This window comes from Netta rufina, assembly GCF_964035555.1.
Source record: "Netta rufina genome assembly, chromosome: 10".
In the NCBI taxonomy this organism is placed as follows: domain Eukaryota; kingdom Metazoa; phylum Chordata; class Aves; order Anseriformes; family Anatidae; genus Netta; species Netta rufina.
In genome coordinates this window covers 21,020,244-21,039,596 of record NC_140133.1, presented here as the reverse complement: position 1 = coordinate 21,039,596, position 19,353 = coordinate 21,020,244, and the positions used below count along the sequence as shown (strand labels likewise).

The 19,353-nt window shown below is 37.9% G+C and overlaps 1 protein-coding gene across 2 annotated transcripts; it reads left to right on the top strand.

The window, feature by feature from the left end:
• The first annotated feature begins 292 nt into the window (after positions 1-292).
• On the top strand, positions 293-19,060 carry CRBN (cereblon). 2 transcript variants are annotated; one of them, XM_084292531.1, is made up of 11 exons: positions 293-395; positions 3,403-3,515; positions 3,678-3,880; positions 4,754-4,903; positions 6,297-6,459; positions 9,555-9,617; positions 10,308-10,392; positions 10,920-11,035; positions 12,545-12,609; positions 14,360-14,491; positions 15,459-19,060. In XM_084292531.1, exons 1-11 carry the CDS (start codon positions 329-331, stop codon positions 15,640-15,642), a joined length of 1,341 nt encoding a protein of 446 aa, XP_084148657.1. In that variant the 5' UTR covers positions 293-328; the 3' UTR covers positions 15,643-19,060. The 2 variants fall into 2 exon arrangements, with proteins under 2 accessions (XP_084148657.1, XP_084148658.1); XM_084292532.1 differs by having other exon boundaries at positions 338-395; positions 3,406-3,515.
• Positions 19,061-19,353: the final 293 nt, after the last annotated feature.

The following is a 19,353-nucleotide window of genomic DNA, read 5'->3' as shown; positions in this document are numbered from 1 at the left end:
ACTTTTCACTGAAGTTCTCAGAGAGGGAAGGGACCCGTGTGCACCACACACGGCACTGAGGACGCCAGGAGGCCACCCCACCACCTCGGGCCCCCGCAGCGGGGCAGGGACACCCTGGGGGCAGCAGAAAGGCCCTGAGGCCCGGTGCCGCTCCGAGGGACGAGCCGGAGCCCGGCGGGGCTCCCCGAGAGGCACGGGGCACCGCCAGAGGCCGCTGCGCCACCACCGGGGGCTCCGGTGCCGGCCGCGGCTCCTCCTCCTCCTCCTCGCCCTTCTCCTCCTCCTCCGGCGGCGGCGGCTTCCCAGGCTCCTCTCCGGGTAAACAGCGATGGCCGCCGAGGAGGGAGGTGGCGAGCCCCGCAACAACATGGGCAACCACCTGCAGCCGGCGCCCGGTAATGGCCGCTGAGGGGAAAGGGGGAGGCGGCGGGGCCGGCGGGGGGCCGGGGGCAGCGGGCGGGGACCGGGCGTGAGGCAGGGCCGGGGCGGGACCGGGGGCAGGGGCAGCGGGGCGACAGCAGGGAGGGCGATGAGGGTGTGCAGGGCACCAGCCACACTGTCCTGTCCTGTCCTGTCCTGTCCTGTCCTGTCCTGCTGCCCCTGGGCCTTTGGGGTGCTGGAGCTGCTCCTGGGCACGCTGCTGTAGCTCGCCCTGACATATGTGTGAGGCCAGGCAGCAGTGGGAGGTTGTGCAGAGGTTGGCCACACCAGGCAGGGTTCAGAGAAGGGCAAAATCACCTGTTATTGTACATTTTCTGTCGTTTTTATTTATTGACCGAGTCCACCAGTCCGTATTGGAAGAATAGACGCTCAGGCACTGGGCCTTCAGGTATTAGGCAGGTGGTCAGGTGAAAGCACGCTGAAAAGGTGTAGTTTCCACCAACATGAGCAAATGCAGACACTTGACTCTGCAAATTTGGGCCGCTGTAAAACCTAACAAAACTTGAGGAAATCATCCGTCATTTTAGAAAGCCTCCACTCGGTCTAAATGCTCTGTAATGCCATTAGTAAACAGGGAAGCAGGATGTCCTCTGTACCGCACTTGAGGGCAGTGTTGAATTCCACTCCGTGTCCACACTTCCTGCAGTATTCGTGCTGGAATTTGCAGAGCAGCCTGGTTTCTCTGTCCTCACACACCGTCGTAATTCCTCATGTAGGTACCCAGTGCATAATAACGTGCATTTTTCTGATTTAGCATATAGGGCCTCCAAACTGACGTGAGCTCATATTTTGGTTTTGGAAGCAACTCCTCCTAAACAAGAAAAAAATATTATTTCAGAATAATCATGCACATAGCTCTAAGTCCTTCTGGTAACCGATGCAGTTTGCTGTGGAAGAAAATTGCATGAAAATTGTGCCTTTGGCACTTGCCTTTCTCTTGTTCCAGTGTAATCAAGGTCTCATTAATCATGAAAAAAATCAACAAAAATACGGTTAAGTGACAAATATACAGTTCCTTTTGTCTTCCGTCTCCTGTTCCTGTAGTGTGACTGAGTAGGAGAGTGAAGCCGGCGGTGTGTTTTCGACATTCACGTGGTGCTGCTGCAGTAAAATGAGTCATCATTCCTCTCAGCCTTCCAGCTTCCCTCTGCCACCACGCAGCCCTCAGTGTGCGATTTGGGAGAGAACGAGCAGAAGTTTGCAGGATGCAGTTGCTCTCAGATCAATGACTGTTAATTCCCTTTGTGTTCAGAAGAGCAAATGAAACAGCCTCTGTCTAAAAGGCTATTAAAACTGCTAATGATTCATGCAATTTAATGAGTGCACGTAAAGCAGAATATAATTTTCGGAGGAGATAGCTTCCCTCCCTGCAGCCCACACTGCTGCACCAGAACCACGTAATATTTCTGTTTGATGTAAATACAGTATTGGCTGGATCTGTAGCATGCGTGTGTCATGCTATTCCTCCTACAGAGAAGGGTCTGTAAACTGCAAGATCTAAAAAAAAATAAGTGAGATAAAACCAAAACATAACCATCAACTAAACCTTTTGTAAAGAGTAGGTTTAACAAATGTTCCTGAAGGCCAAAGAAGGGAAGTACACGCTCTCCAGAGACAGCTCATCTCTTCATTGTTCTCTCGTCCTCCCACTCAGAAGGAGTAAGATCTAAGTGAGCAAGGGTGCTGGTGGTTCTGAAGGAAGGATCCTTCCTTACAAACCCTACCCCTTCATATGGTTTGCTTACAGTACATTTCAGATGAGATAATCGCTCCACCTTTTAAGTTGTCAACACTAATTGCAAAGACAAGCAACTAGACAGCCTGCTGTAAGGACATTTTCCTGCTGACGTATTAGTTTTCAAGATCTAAATGATGTTTTTTTGGCACCGTTGGGATTGTCTTTTACTCAGCATCTACTGGCGTAACAATCCTGCAGATATGATTTGCAAAGTTTACAACAAATCTAATTTAGACGTGTCCTGGCATATAAATATTATTTATGTTCCAAGTGTCAGGAAATAGGATCAAATAATACAATTACAAATGTGTGTTAATCCCATTATATTTGTTTTGGGTGAGTATTTACAGGCACACATTATATGGTAATACATGGAATGGTCAGTGAAACAGCATTTTAGAAACACGTTTTTTGTTATTTTTATTTTTTTATTTTTTTTAATTTAACATATTTGTATGAATTTTATACAGATGCACTGGCTATGTGTTTAAATAATAAAACATACTGATAATTTAACTGTCTCCTTGCCCGAAAGTGATTTCAGGATTGATTCCTAGAACTGAGAAATTACAAGAAAGTAGTAATTTATAAATTGTTTGGTATCTTAAGATGTATTTGTAGAGTCATAACATTCCCTTCCTTTGTAGTTATCTTTCTTGTGTGTGCCTTCCTGCGTGTGCTGGGTTTTGTGATTGTGTGTGGTACACAGTGAGCAGAGGCTGACAGCAGTGAAAGTGTCTAGAAACATCAGCAAGAGGCTGTGTGAATGTGGAGCTTCAGATTACTTGGAAGTCAGTTGCTTTATGAATAGTTATAGTGTACAGTGCTGTAGCACTGTAAGTGATGTATTCAGCAGCCTGTAAGAAATTAAGTTAGCTGGTATCCCTGCGTTACAGGCAGAACATGTTAGGAACTGTAACTAAAAGCTACTAGTGGGAAAAAAAAATCTGAACTGACAGAATTTGGATGATATTAGCTGCCCAAAAAAAGGTTGTTCCTTAGCCTTTCAAAAATAAATTACCAGCTTTTGACCCTTTCTATAGAACAGTGGTTTTGCTGTAACAGCAAGAATTTTTCATAGGTTTTACAAATATGCAAGCTGCTTCCCTGTGAAGATGGGCTTTAGCCTGGGAATTCTGAATGCGTTTCTATGATTCTCTTGATTTTTCTCCATATTTTAATTTTCATTGATTTGTACATGGTGTTCTGTCTGTGCTTATTAGTAGAGAGTGAGGAAGAGGATGACAATGAAATGGAAGTTGAAGATCAAGATGGTAAAGAAGCCGAGAAGCCTAACATCATTAATTTTGACACCAGTTTGCCAACATCACATGTGGTATGTCTTTATGTGTCTTCCGTTAAATGCAGTTTGAAGAAGTTTTGATTGGTTATGCATAACTGTTGTAAAAGCCGTAGGTTAAAGGCCTGATTTTATTTTATCCTCTTAAGTCAACAAAGCCTGGTGTACTGCTGTCATTTCCTTACTTATTGTTTTCAGTATTTAGGTTCTGATATGGAAGAGTTCCATGGGAGAACGGTGCACGATGATGACAGCTGTCAGGTGATCCCAGTGTTGCCCCACGTGATGGTGATGTTGATTCCTGGACAGACGTTACCTCTTCAGCTTTTTCGCCCTCAAGAGGTTAGCATGGTGCGGAATTTAATTCAGAAAGACAGAACATTTGCTGTTCTTGCATACAGGTAAAATACACGAGTGGGTTTACTGATGGTATGCGGCATGTATTTGTAGCACAGTAACTTTGGATACTTAATCAAAAGCAGATGATTGCATCAGTTTTGTGGTGAATAACTAAGTTGTGATCTGAAATTGTTAGGCGAAAGATGTCTTCGAGTACATCAGGAAGAGGGTTTCATGTGTTACTGGGTTGCTTCATGACAGTATCATGTTTGTATAAGAGGAGCAGAAAGTGTCAAACATTCCTTGTTTGAGCATCCTCTTCATTTCATTAACTTTGAATGCATTGCCCCATTTTGCTTAAAGAAGCATCCTTGATCTGAAATACAAAAATGAGATTCTTGTTTTGACAGCTTCATTGTCATAAAGGTGTATTTGCTTGCTTTGTGTACAAACAAGCACAGACAATGGGTTTGATAAGAGAGTAGAGACATGAGATATTAGAGAAGTGGAAAAGATAAAGGCTAATATATCCCAGAAGAAGCTGGGAGCATTCCTCCCTCTTCCCCCGCATTTACTATGGTTTAATTATGTAGGAAGTGGGAACAGTTGTTTTCTGGAAAGCTGGTCTAAAGAATTTTGGTGCTTTCAATGTTGGCATTTCCAATACAGATACTTTGGTGATCCCCGTGTTCCCAGATTCTTACCTCTACACCCTTAAGAAAACCAAATTAAATGGTTAAAAAAGAAAATACTATTAGAAGTTGCTTTTAAAATGGAAAAATAATGGCTGTATTTAATTGAAAGTATTTTACCAAGTTTAGCTTTTTGGTAACAGTAAGTGGTATGCCTGTACAGTCAGTGCAGGTGTATTGTGAAATCTGGATGAACGGTGCTATTTGGAGGGTAGGTAACCTTTTAAATTCTGTTGCTTTTAGTAATGTACGTGAAAGGGAAGCACATTTTGGAACAACGGCAGAAATATATGCCTACAGAGAAGAGCAGGAATATGGAATTGAAACAGTCAAGGTGAAAGCAATAGGAAGACAGAGGTTCAAGGTGCTCGAAATACGAACCCAGTCGGATGGGTAAGAAAATAACCCATTTAATTTTACCTACTGCAAATCTTCTTTCACCAAGGCATTTACCATATATTGGGGGTGCATCTGGCCTGCCAGTCACACAACTGACTGATTAGTGTTTTTATTTTTAATTGGTAATTTCTTCAACTATGTGTTTTAGTTGTTAGAGCTTTGCTCTAAAATTCTCTCAGGAATGCTTGTGTGTATTTGATGTGGTGTGTATGTGAAAATATCTGTCAGAACAACATTGTTTCAGAAAATTAAGCCAGAAAAAGATGTTGATTTGTCTGCGTTATAAGTGGTAAAACTTTCAATATCTCTCACATTTGTGCTTAAACCAAATGTGAAATGAGAAGATATTCTCCTTTATCAGGTATGTGTCTTGTGTTGTCTTGTGGAAAGGCTCCCTGATGCCGTAGATAAGCTGCCCTGGCACCACCATAGATACCATTCTTAGACTTTCATGACCCTCAGCTGAAGAAACAAAGAATACCTTTTATACTAGCTATTCCTTACTATCTAGCCTTTTGGTTACAGTTAGCAAATTCTGAATTTTACTATTTAAAAAACCCGGTGTTGAACACAAGATGGCAGCACTTGGATAACTGCAGCAGCAATGGCATTGTTCAGAATGCTGTATCCAGAAGCAGTTATGATAAAGTGTTTATTAGCTGTTAAAGCATTTTATTTTGATGGTTTCTTATCTACTGACTAGGAAAAAACACTTTTATACAGCATGTCCACAAGTTTCATTCATAAGTCTGAATTTTTAAATGTATGAAATAAAGGAAGTAAGATGAATTTTCTCTTCATGGCAAGCTCTAGATTTGTTGGAGTGACTTAAACTTATATACAGTTACTCTGCTTTCAAATACTTTCAAATACAGCAGATGCCCTGTGCTTTAAGATACATAAGCATTCCCATTGTATCCCATGGAAAAGGAAGGTAACTGTGAGAGGAAAAAAGCAAACTACCTTTTGATGAAAAAGAGCAGTGATTTTCTGGTTTTGTATGCCTGTGCAAAAATATTTGGTAAGCAGCTAGTTCTGATTTTTAAAGGCAAATGGAAAATAGAGATTGAAGTATCTTCAGTGTATTGCTTCTGTCTTCAGTTTAGGCATGCTAAAGTCCAGTCAGCACAGTGGCTTTAATAATTTAGCAGAGGATGTCTGTATTTTAGACGCATATGTTTGGTTTGCTACAAATATGCTGTATGTTCCCTATGGTAATTTGATTTACATTGCTACAGTTTAAAAAAAAAAAAAAAAAAAAAAAAAAGAAAACTTGGATGAAATAGATTCTTGCTTGAATTCTATAGTACCATGTAGTGATAAACAGTAAAATCAATTTTTGAAACTCTAGTGTATGTGTATATATGTCTTTTTTTTCTTTTATCAGAATCCAGCAGGCTAAAGTACAAATCCTTCCTGAGCGAGTGCTGCCTTCAACAATGTCAGCAGTACAGCTGCAGTCTCTCAGCCGATGCCACATATTTCCTTCTTCAAAACCTACAGCGTGGCAGGACCGAGCTTTACGTCAGTGGTGGCAGAAATATCAAAAGGTCAGAAGCTAATTTTTTTTTAAATTACTATGTTTGACGGTATTTTGAAAATGAGTATGAAATTCCATCTGTCTTCAGAAGTGGATGCACGACTGGGACACTAGATGCCAACCTCCTGCTTTTTCACAGGCTTTGTGATTATTTATCAGCTGTTAGCGGCAGGGAAATACATGTTTTGTATGCGTTATATTTGTTTTTAATTATAGTAGTATTTGATTAATGCTATTAACATAATATTTCATGTAATAATATTACAGTTGTTACTAATTTATACATAAGCACCTCAAAGAGAATGCTGATCGCTAAAGCGTATAGGTGATGAAGTGTTCATGAAAAAAACAAAAACAAATTAATGTTTTTTTATTCGTAGGCAGGTCAAAGAAACATCTTGATGTTAACAGTCATTGCTGTGGCAATAAAAATAGTGACAGTCAGTGTTGACAGTGCTGTGGGTCTTGTTTTGTACTTAGAGTAATGTTTGGCTTTGAAAGTGAGGATGCTTTTATAACTCTTTCTCTGTGGCTGGTTGATAGAGGTAGAAGAAGTTCTTAAAGAGCAGAGGTGACTCTCAAATTCCAACAGTGAAACGGAAGACCTTTGATGTCTAAAATGTAAGAACTTGGTTGTTTGGAATCATAACTACGTTTGCTAATTTTGTTTTAAAACCTGCTTCAGTTAGAGAATTGATTTCTGTACCTGCAGTTCCTTATTTACAGAAATTGTGGATCCACTGTAGAAAGATGGCTCTGTTTTTTAACTCAGTCAAATATTCCCACCCAGGCATTGGCTAACAGCTAGGCTGAAGGTCAGAGGTGGTCTGAGCATGCTTTATGGTGCTCTTTCACCGTCTTATAAACATTTATCTATCTAAAGTTTTTGTTAATTTTTGTGCTTAGTAATTTTCTTTCTCAGTTTGCAGCAATATTTCTATACAACAAATTTATTCAGTCCAATTGCACATGCATTTCTAATTTTTTTTTTTAATTATTATTTATTGGTATTTGTTTAACAGACTTCCTGGGATAGATAATATGGAATCAATTTTGTAAATTTAATTTAGAAATTTTCTTAAATTTTGTTATGTTACCAAAAGTGACACATTAGAAAAAGGTCACAAATCTCTAATTGTTTCATGCAATCTACATATGTTGATGTGTTAGCTAATAGAGGAAGAAAGTGGTTTTACACATGAGCAATGTGGGTGAACTAGCAGTTCCATATTATTTCCTAGAGCTTTCAGAACTTTATTTGCTTTACTCTTTGATTAAAAAGAAAACCAAAACAGTAGAAGAGAAATAATCACTATCAAGGTGTTGGTATGGCCATTAGGGAATTAGGCTCTACTTTTACTTCACTGGTACAAATTCTGTCATTGCTTGTTTACACTATTTTTGCAGCACTGCAGCTGTGACAATACTTGGGAGGGAATTTGCACTAAGATCATAGGGCAGAATTTTCAAGACTCCTAAGTGGCAGATGCCAAGCCTAAGCTACAAACTTCTGCATTGCTCAGGGGAATGATAAGGTGTGATTTGTGCTAGAGACATCTGTGCTATTTAAAAGGTGCTAAAATATGCATTTATTCAAGCGAACGTGTGTGCACTTTTACCAGTATACAGCATTTTCCTTTAGAAGTCTGAAATAAAGCATGCTGTCAAAAGGATGGTTTTGCTGCAATAAATTACATTCCTATAATAAGCAGCATGCTAGCATGTTGTACTAGCAGAGCTGCACCACCAAAGCCTTTCAAGTGTAAACCTGGCTCCTTCTCAGGCACAAAGACCAGCTGTCATTAGCAGTCAGTAAGTGTGCACGGTGAGGTTAATGGGACAAGAGCTAGCACTGAGGACAGGAGAGAGGATGTGGTGAAACTCTAAACAATTCGCCACTGTTTGCTTGGAGATACTTCTCTCACTGTAGAGAATTCATCAACTAATTAGAGAATTAACTAAGCAAATACCTTTACACTGCTGGTAATTGGTGGCTAACAAATTCAGTTTTGTCAGATGAATGCAGGTAAAACCTAGGGCTTCTTGTCTGCAGGATGTGCGCAGGGTGCACACATGCTGAAGATACTTTAGAGGTGTGAGGTGGCCCTTTTTATTTTGTTCCACCTTACCTGCTGTTTTTTTGTGTGCAGTTGTTTCAGTACACAGTTCAAGTGCACGCATTAGTCATGTGCACAGTGAAGTATGATGCAGCTAGCATGGCTAACTTCTGCTAGTAAAATTTTATTTTAAAAGACTAGAAGTCAGTAAAAATAATTATGAGACCTTTGGAGGACTTTTTTCTGATGTTCTTGTTTTCTTCCTCCACGTTTGTTTCTTACTCCATAGTCCATTTGGGTATGTAATTTTATTCACAGGAGGCTGCTAGATGGATATTGTGCAATATTTTGTCTTTGGGTAGTAATAATAAAGCCATTTAATAAATTTTCAGTAGGCTGTCATAAGTATCGATGTTCAGTAAGCATTTCTGAAAATATTATTTCCATTACAAATAGATACAAGAACAAGAATGGATAGCAATATGTGATTAAGCATCAAGGCTGCCCAACAGTTTTCTTAGTCAGAAATGGTTCTGCTGTGAGAAGGCATCCTCTGAAACTCCTAACTTGTGTGTGGTTATTTTTAGCTATGTTTTTAACACATCACTTTTCCACTTTAAAAATATGACCATATATTCTTTGAATTTATAGATATCAGCTTAAGATACCTACTGTGGCCCATTAATCTCCTATGGTGACTAAGGAACAGATGCGCTATCTAATAGTCCTTAAGTTTTTTAACTGTCTAGATTTCAGATAGATGCTGTTTTGAAATGCGTATTTCTCATCAGTAAGCAGTAAAAATACTTCTAATGCTGAGACAGATTTTCTGAGAAAATCCATGTATAGTTTATTTTATATAAAAGCCTTTATACAAAAGTCCTCAGTGCATCTGAGAAGTGTTTTGGAAGCCTCATTTTGAAGTACTGGTTTTGATGGTGATAATTTGTTGATAGTCAAATATGCCTCCGTCTTATTTGTGTGAACAAGAAATGTTGGTAAGATCTGCCAGTGGTTAAAAAATAAATATTTGTGATTTTGGTTTTAGAGGAAGTTTCACTGTGCAAGTTTGACATCTTGGCCCCCCTGGCTTTACTCTTTGTATGATGCTGTAAGTATTACCAAGTAGTATCTAATTATTGGATAATATAAAAGTTTTAATTTTGGCTTGTAAGTTATGTTTTAAAGAAGGGTACAGCTTTCAGTTTACTGGTAAGAGCGGGAAGGACTTGCCTCTGTATAGTTGTTCCCTGGTGCTAGAGCATACATCTGGGATGGATAGAAGAGGTTCAGGTTCTTGCTCTTTTATCGTGGAACAAAAAACTTGATCCTCTATCCCACATGCCTCAGATGAGTGTCCTAACCAACTTCAGTCACAGGTGTTGGCTTACTTAAAAAATATATTTTATAGGTATAATATATGTAATCTTCATTTACGTATGTATATATGTATATTAATACATAAAGTAATTACTGTAAGGGAGGGACAGGTAAGGAGGAGGCTAATTCTGCCTAGCCCTGATCTGTTTTATGCATCCCTAGAATTTGAACAGTTGTTTACTTACCTGAGATGAGATTTATACCTACCATTGGTTGATTTTTGCCCATTTCCCATCTCCTTTTACACTTAAGTTAAAAATACACAAGTATGAAGTGTTTATAATTATTGTAAGTCTTAAAAGCTAATGTCCACTAGGGAAAATAGCTTACTCTACATCTTGCTTCCTTTTTTTTTTTTTTTTTTTTTTAAAGAAAACAGAAATACCTATGTATTTAAATTAGGCTTTTCTTCTAAAAAAAGGAAACCTTGATGGAAAGAGTCAAGAGGCAGCTACATGAATGGGATGAAAATCTTAAAGATGAGTCTCTTCCAACAAATCCAATAGGTATGATGTTCTTCAGCTTATGAATTCAAATTTGATTTAGGAAAAAAAAAATCCTAAGAAAATAAGAGTTAGATAATTACTTTCAATTGACAGTCCATTTCTCACTTCCAGTTTCCAGCAAATTTTGATGGCTGATTTTGACAAAAAGACGATAGAACTTTTAAAGGTGTGATCATCTCCAGCTGTTTTGAAAGATGTTCAGTAGAACAAATAGAACTCTATTGTGCTCCATGGCAGGAAGAATGTGATAATCTTTCTTACGAAAGCATGAGCCAAAAGAATACTAGATTTTAAAAATTATTATGTAAGTCTAAGTGGTCCATCACTGGTGATCTTTAACTATGGATTAGACTAATATGTTAGAAGTAGTTTTAGGTGTACGTGATCCAGCTTTAGGGCAGAAGGGTATGCTGAGATGACCTCTGAAAGTCCAGTATAAACTTAAGTTTTAGCACTCAATCTGTGAGAACTAGTACACTTTATCTCTTCCTTACGTTCTAACAGGTCTGATACTTTCTCATTTCTAGATTTTTCTTACAGAGTTGCTGCTTGCCTGCCAATTGATGATGCATTGCGTATACAGTTGCTTAAAATAGGTAGTGCTGTTCAGCGACTCCGGTGTGAATTAGATATTATGAACAGAGTGAGTATTTGTTTTACCTGTCATTTACTTTAAATTGTTCTGACACACACACACACAAAGTGACTGTTAGAATCTATAACAAGTAATTCATCTAGAGAGTGAGTTTGCGAGTTTTTATTTTACCTTCACCTTGAAAAGTTGGTTTAAGAAAGAAAATGTTGTTAATTCTAGACTTTATTTGGCAGCAAGAGCCACATTTGCTTTTGTCAGAAATTATTTGAAAACACGCAGCAATTCCTTCACCAAGAGGTGGTGCTAGTAGTCTAGTGTTGTTGGTACCGATCTTCGGAACATCAGAACACCATGTTGCTGTATAACATCCTGCAATCAAGTAGCATTGTGCCATGAAGACTTGATGATTTTGTAACAAAAGATAAATCTTTGTACTATTGAGTTATTGAGTATAAATCTTAGACTAAAAGGATTTTGGCAAAAGACATGTATTGACTTGTTAAGCAACACCTTTTAAAGTTATTTTAAAACTTCTCTTTTCTTATTTTCTTTCCATTCCATGGCCATGTAATGCTCTAAATGTAGGATGTAGTTTTACTTTTACATAGTACATAGCGTAATAATAACATACTATAAATTATATATTATAATACAAGTATTTGTCAGTCAAACTCATGTCAAATCCATCTGTTTTCGGAGCAGTGTTTGCTAAAACATCTTGCAACATTTGCAATAGCAGTTCAGATTGCTATTCTCTTTCCAAAGAGAAAACATTTAAAGAGTCATCAGTTAAAATGTACAAGAGTCATCAATTAGAAGTTTTAACTGTAAACTTGCTTATGTCTGGTAGTGGTAGTTGGAACATTTACTATCCACTTTTTGAATGGAGAGACAAATTAATGTTTTGTTAATGTATTCATATAACAGTGCACCTCCTGAAAGTTCATGGTAAAGCGTTCTACTAAGCTGATTTTTAAATGGATATTTTCTTGGTAATGTCAGCAATTAATTGCTTGTTCTGCTTTATAGAAATTATAGGAGAGAAATTGCTCTGTCATAATCTTTAAGAAAAAGGTCAATGCATCTTACATATTTGTCTTGAGAAATTCAAAATCATTGATCTACAGTATTCGCAAATTTTAGCAGAATTTAATGATTGCATTCATCTTAATGATTGTATTCGTCTTCCTTTTGTGTTATATATTAAAAGAGCAAAGTTTCTTTTTTTCTAAGTTAGATTTTAAAGACCTTAGCAAGTTGACTTGCTTATTGTGTAGTCAGATTATTCAGATCCTCTTTTTATTTTAAAAAGCAAGTGTATAAAGATTTTTTTTTATCTTTTGTATAACAATTAACATTTACCATAAGGAACGAAAATGCGTATACATTTTTATCCTTTGGTATAAAGAGAAAATGTAAGTGATTCCTACCCGGATAAACAAAGGAATTGGTACAAAGCCTATTGTGAGGGAAGGGGAGAGAAATTTTATTATTTGCCAGTGTGATGACAAGTATCTGGAAATGAATGAAATTACCATGTTGGTTTTTCTTTTCAAGTGTACATCTCTTTGTTGTAAGCAATGCCAAGATACAGAAATAACAACCAAGAATGAAATATTCAGGTGAGTTTATTGCTCTTAATCTTTGTGAGGTTCTTGATCAGAAACATTGGCACAGCAAAACATATTTTGCCGGGGTATGTCTTATAACTAATGTGTTTTCCACAGCTCTAATAAAATTTAATTAAATATTTATAAGGAATTTTCTTTATAAAACAAACCTGGTTATTTGAGCTTTTTTAATAAAAAGTTAGTAAATTCAAACGTCACCATGTATATTGTAACACAAGGCCTTTCATAGGAACTTCTTTTATCACCTAGTCCTGCATCTTGCCACGTGCACTCAGTGATGAGTTTTGAACTCCAAAACTCTACGTATAAAATTTGGGACCTCATGAAATAATAGGACAAAAAATACTTTCCTGGCACTTCATTTTGACTTTCTGTATGCCAACAAACTTGAGCAGCAGATTAAAATGCACTAATTGTGTGACACAGATAGGATCCCAGGGTGGTGTTGTGTAAGCAAATTACCTGTGTATGTTGTTAAGCATTGTGATACCTCCCTCATTTAAAGAACATAGGGTTTAAACCTAATAACTGTACTAGGCCCTCACTGTATATTCGACCTATACAGTATCTTCCATGTTAAACAATGATAAGACTGTACGTTTTCCAAATGATTGCTACTTCTGGCAGTCTTGTCATTGTTTTCATCTTGGATAACTAATGTCTGTCCATCACCTATGATAATATGAAGGTTAAAAGATGCCTTGGTGTAAGAACGTAAGACTCCCCACAGTTTTCTTTTGTCAGTGTGAAAAGAAGCTGATGCGATAATTAAAACCCATTTCTTATCTTCCAATTAAATGATGGATTCCAGAAGTGACAATTCCTGCTGTGTTGACATGATGTACTTTGACAGAAGAATGATGAGATGTTAGTGTAATGAATGCACATTTTTGCTGACTTTTAAAGTTCGATTTAAGAGTAGCAATATGGATGCTACTTGTTTTTATTGGAAGCTGTTACTCAGTAGAGGCAAGTAAAATAAACTGAGTCTGTCGTGCTTTTTTTTTTTTTTTTTTTTTTTTTTTTTTTTTTTACAACTACTGAGCTGTACTTTTTTGAGGGAAACATTAATAACAACCTTAAGTGGGGGAGTTGCATAACAACATCCTGTCAGCTATCCTCTAATAACTTGTCCTCCTTAGCAATAACTTGTCCTCCTCAGCTGGGCAAGATGCAGCTGAATATTTGAATCTGTACTTGGGATAATATCTTTTTAGCTACCTTTACTGAAGTAGAGACTTTTAACTAGATAACAGGAGTACGTTAAGGCAGTCCCTTCCCTCGGCCTGCCAGCAATGCTGGGCCTGAGGCACCCCAGGGCATGGCCGGCCCTCCTGGCTGCCAGGGCACACTCCTGACTCGTATTCAAGTTGTCATCAACAGCACTTACTAATTTCCTATCATCTGCAAACTCTGTATGCTTTTGAGTCCCATATGAGATCATTTACAAAACCATTGAAAAGAAGTGGCCCCAAAATGGAGCCCTGAGGAACCCCTCTAGTGTCTGGTCACCAGCCTGAAGTAACCTCACAATACTTGTTTGCTTGCTATTTTACATAACTATTTGCTTTCAGTTTTTAATAACATAATTAAAGGTAGATTTTTTTTTCCACAGACTGATGTAGTTCTTTTGCTGTGCAAAATAGTTTTAACCATCATTGGCTGTTTTTCATCTGTTTACATCTGAGAGCTTTTTTTTTCTTTCATGAACTTTGTCTAAATTTTTAATTGTCTGTTGTAGTTTATCCTTATGTGGACCCATGGCAGCGTATGTGAATCCTCACGGATACATCCACGAAACCCTTACTGTATATAAAGCCTGCAACTTGAATCTCAGTGGACGACCATCAACAGAACACAGCTGGTTTCCTGGGTAATACAATTAAAAGAAAATTTATGTCACACCTCTCTGGTAGGAATTATTTTGCCTAGATATGCACGCTTCAGGCACACATTCAAAACTTTGAATATTTAACCTCTCAGCAGCAGCTGAAATGTCAAAATATATTTGAGTTACAGTTTAACAAAAACATTATTTATAGTTCCACAAAAATACTTGTTACAGCTTCACCAAATCGCTTTTCTGTGTGGCCCTTTCTGTACTGCAATGTCAGAAATCGTTCTTTTGTCCCTTTGGCTATTGTATGTCTAAAGCAGCATAAAATATTACGTTGCTGTATTTCTAGCCAGTCCAAGGTTCTTGACTAATGCATGCACTCATTAACTCTTGCATTTTTTTAAATTTCATTTATTTTCTGGACTGTCACATAACACTGAGTAATGACTTGGAGGGCAGGTGGCATATCTATCTTAAGAATTGCATGCTTCAAGATTCCCTGAGAAAAACTTTTAGCTTATAGTATCTGGAGTTAATTTTTCTCATCCTTACCTGTTTTCTTGGTTCTTTTCTTCTCTGGTTTTGAAATATTCATGTTCTGACTTTTGAAGCTGTTAAAGAAAAATCTGTCTGGAAAATGTGGTTCCCTTTTAATTTATCAGCAGTGCAAAAATCACTTTTATTTCAGTTAAGTGAATTACTCTCCAAGAACCACTTTCTGACTCTTTTTTTATGGCACACAGCATTTCATTATATTGTTGAAATGCTGTGCTACTAAAATACTTCAGTTACTTTCTATACTTGAAGGCTGATTTATTTTTTATTTTTTACAATTTGCAGGGTTTTAGATGAGAGCTGGATACCTTGATTCCCTAAGATTCTTTGAAAATCTAGCTTGAAACTATTATTCTCTGTTCACTTCTGTAAGTGAACTGTGGTGTAGTATTTTGAAAGTGTCTTTTCTTTACACGTTAGCATCAACCTTTTCTTTTGTTTTTGATAGGTATGCGTGGACTATAGCCCAGTGCAGAATCTGTGGGAACCACATGGGATGGAAGTTCACAGCTACCAAAAAGGATATGTCACCTCAAAAATTCTGGGGATTGACACGGTCTGCTCTCCTGCCTCGGATTCCAGAAACAGATGATGAATCAGGCCAAGATAGATCACCGTTACTCTGCCTGTAATCTAGTAACCTGCTTTTGGAGGTGAACAGGCAGTGGTCTGTCTTTTAGATGCATCTGCTCAGTTCTGCATCTGATGCTTACTTAACCTTAAAACAGAATAAAAAACGACCCCCCCCCCCCAAAAAAAAAAAAAAAAAGCACACACCAAACAAGCAGGCTCACTACGCTTGGATTTGGTGTGCATCCACATTACTGTTGCTTCAGCCACCCTGAGAACTGAAGGTTGAATCTTTAAAATGACAGCTGAGGAGAGAAGGTGGTATGAGACACCAAGAAATCACTTTGATTCGTCTGGACAGAGTTGACTGATCTTTCTACTTCTGTGTATAATTTCAGAAATGTTTACTGCTATCAACCTACAGTGAAAGAAGGAGACAAAAACTAAGATTGCAATTAAACAGAGTATAATTTATGCAATATATGATGGTAGATACCAGTTACTTACTGCGGAGTATTTCCCGTAATATACTTCAGTGTTTTTGATGAGAATCCCTGTTTCTAACTATGTGGAATACTTCCAATTTTATGCTTGTGCTGTTTCTCAATTATTAACTGAATAACCATAAAAAAGAGTACAAGGCTGAAGCATGTATTTTGACTGATACTGTGTTGGAAATGTTAGTGACAGTATGTAACTGGCAGAAGCAAGAGCTGCCTGCAGCTAGAACAAGCATGTTACAAAATGCCCTTTGAAAAAAAGCTATTATTATGTATATGGTCCTTATAAGTTATCTGATGTATTGAGCATTTTTGACTTTAAAAGTCTTTTAAATTTTAAATTATTTATACAAAACATACAGATCAGTCCCAGAACATAAAATACATTGTCATTTACTGTTGAATGTGCTTATATTTACTTTCCAAAATTATTTCTGTGAAGATTAGTTTACAGGTATGCATGCCCAGGGTTCCATGAAGTATCCTCTGCAATACGAGACTGTAGAGACAAGGTTCTCTGGTTCTCTATCCTTTTGATAAGGGGGAGGCAACATATCATTTTTTTTTTTCTTGTCGACTTTCATATCAGAAGGTAAAATTTTGCATTAGCACCTTACCCTACAAAAGGCAAATGTTTCTGAATAAAACAGAAACAAAAGGCAGTGCTTTTCGTTTGTTTTTGTTTTCTGGAGTGCTGTCTGTGCTACAGACATGGGTGCCAAAACGGGGCAGCTTTTGCTGCTGCTGGGTTGATTTTTTCATCAGAATGCACTTTGATGGCGGAAACTGAAGATGGCAAGATTTCTTCAGTTTGTGTGTACATACATATTTTCTTTTTCTTTTGAAGCTTTTTCATTCACTTTATTTCTTCTGTGTAAATCTTTAAGAACTTACATTATTAAATACTATGACACAAAACTGCTTAAGATTGAAGACATAAGCCACTAATTGTTCCTTCTCAGTCATACTCTTACATCAAACATGTAGCATGGATAGATTACTGCAGTGAAAGGCTAAAGCCAGACCTCTACAAGACAAGTAGCTGATTTAAGTGGTAATGTGGTATTTGTTACAGCACAGCTGAGAAAAAATCCAGATGTGAAAAGACGCTAGAAGCTGAAAGGCTGTTAGGATAGTTTATTACGCTAGGTATGTAGAAACTAATGATTGTGTAACTCAGGTTTAGTTCTTTGAAGCCTTCTACCTCTGTGCTTCTGTGATAACTTTTGTTCTCTCCGTAGACATCTTTAATACTATATTTAATTGTGTGTGCAGTGCTCTGACTTGCCAGTGAACCATGAAAAGCAATACTTCTTTGAATATAATTCTGAACAAATAGAGGGTGAACGATGGCTCATTTTCTTAAAGAAAACATTCTCTATTTTGATTATGTTTCTATAATAAGCTTTCAAAAGACTGACACGGGAAGCGCTAGTGTGAGCGAGAGACTGTGAAACTTCTGTACTTAGCAAGCACCTAAGTCATACTTTGCTTTCCCCCTCACTCCCTGCACAGGCACAGACATACATGCAGCACGCAAATGGGTGCACACAGACACGTGTGGCTTAGCTGTAGGCTTAGTTTATTTTTTTTCCTCTGAGATACTCAAGTACCTGTTGTTCCTGTCGCCCTCGGTAGGTCTTGTGGGCAGTGGGAAGGCTGAAGGTGCTTTAAAGTACCTTCTGCTGCCATTTGCTGTAAGCATCCACAGAGGGTTTGGTGAGTGGAGCTTTTAAAATGATCGTTTTCTCAGCTCTCACTGAACTTCATAAGGTGTTTTGGGTTTTGGCCAAGTCTTTCAGATTGCCTCAACTGAAAAATGGCATTATGGTGGCAATGTTTGAATACAAAATAAGCATATTTTTGGTATTGTGTATATATAGTCAAATGTAAACTAATATAATCGAGATAAGTCAGAAGTAAATTTCGCTCTAACTTAATTTTATTGTTGATGATGCTTTTCCATCTGCCTAACCTTCTGTGTAATTTGCCATTTCAAAGTCCATGACAATTTCCAGGTTGAAAGCAAGTATAATTCACCTTGCTGCAGAAATGATGAATCCTGCTGTGGTGAAGCTGGCCATTGAAGTGGTACATGTGTAAGAATTCCCAAAATGTACCGCACGTGACTTCCAGCGTGGATGTAGAGTTGTGAATGGTTCAGTACGTTGGTTAATATTTTCTATGCTTTTTTTCTCTTTTTTGGAGAGAAAACTACTAGAATGTTGGGATTGTGGAAAATTATTTCTGACAAATATGGGCATCATACGCTTTTGAGAGCTAAGTACAAAGGAAATCAGCAAATTTTATCATAATAGCTGTATTTACTACGTTCATTGGTTGGCTTGTAGTTTCATGCTGTAATTAATCCAACTGACATGCTGGCTGCTGCCAAAAGGGACTGCTTCTCCCTTCTCTCCCACTGTAATTTGTGTCTGTACGTGAGACCTGGGAATTACAGAGTCACAGGATCGGAGCACTGATCGCACAGCCACATCGTGCCAGGTCTGGCAGAGGAAGGATGAAGAAGCATCTGGGAGGGATAGACTGGGGACTGCCCCGTTGAGCAGATCTCAGCTGGGTTGGAGTACGAGCAGCATAGAACTGTTCGTTTTCAAGCTATCATTGCCGTAGCCGTAGAATAAAGACGTCATACAATCGGGGCCTGTAATTTTGCAAGTTTTCATGTATTTTAGTTTAGATGATTAGGTAGAATCACAATAGGACATTTGCACACCTGTTCTGAAATGTTCAAACTGTTCTTTTTTTAAAAAATAATAATGCTATTTTTGTATGTGCTGCAATTAATTTTGTTCCTCATTGTTTTTCACCTTTAATTGCTTTGTACAAGCTGCAGAAGGGGTAGCACGTTCTTTGCTTTAACTCTTCCTCTGTCTGCCTTTTGGGACAACTTTTTCTGAAAAGTCTTGTTGCTTGCAAACATTTGCAAAGAATAAAATTCAATCTGTTTCAAAACTGATCTTGGAGGACACATTTTTTGCTGACTGGAACAGAAAGAAAATGGGTTTACACTGTGTTTTGAATTGTATTGGTTACGGAAAATGATGCTAAGGGAGTTGAAGAGCAAAGGACAAGGCACAGAACAGCATGAAGATAAAGCATAGGTTGTCATTCCAACTAATAACTAAAATGAACCATTAGGACATTCATCTCAAACTCTTCTGTCTCATCTGTACATGTATTTTAATCTGCGTGAGCAATTCCTAGATAACACTGCTAGTGCAGGACTTGTTCCTACTGCAAGAATGTCCT

Bases quoted from the DNA above. Each gene is read 5' to 3' on its own strand.
- CRBN (XM_084292531.1), top strand. From the start codon at position 329: ATGGCCGCCGAGGAGGGAGGTGGCGAGCCCCGCAACAACATGGGCAAC. The intron at 9,618-10,307 runs GTAAGTATTACC...TTCTAAAAAAAG, and splicing joins TTTACTCTTTGTATGATGCT to GAAACCTTGATGGAAAGAGT. The intron at 12,610-14,359 runs GTGAGTTTATTG...TGTCTGTTGTAG, and splicing joins ACCAAGAATGAAATATTCAG to TTTATCCTTATGTGGACCCA.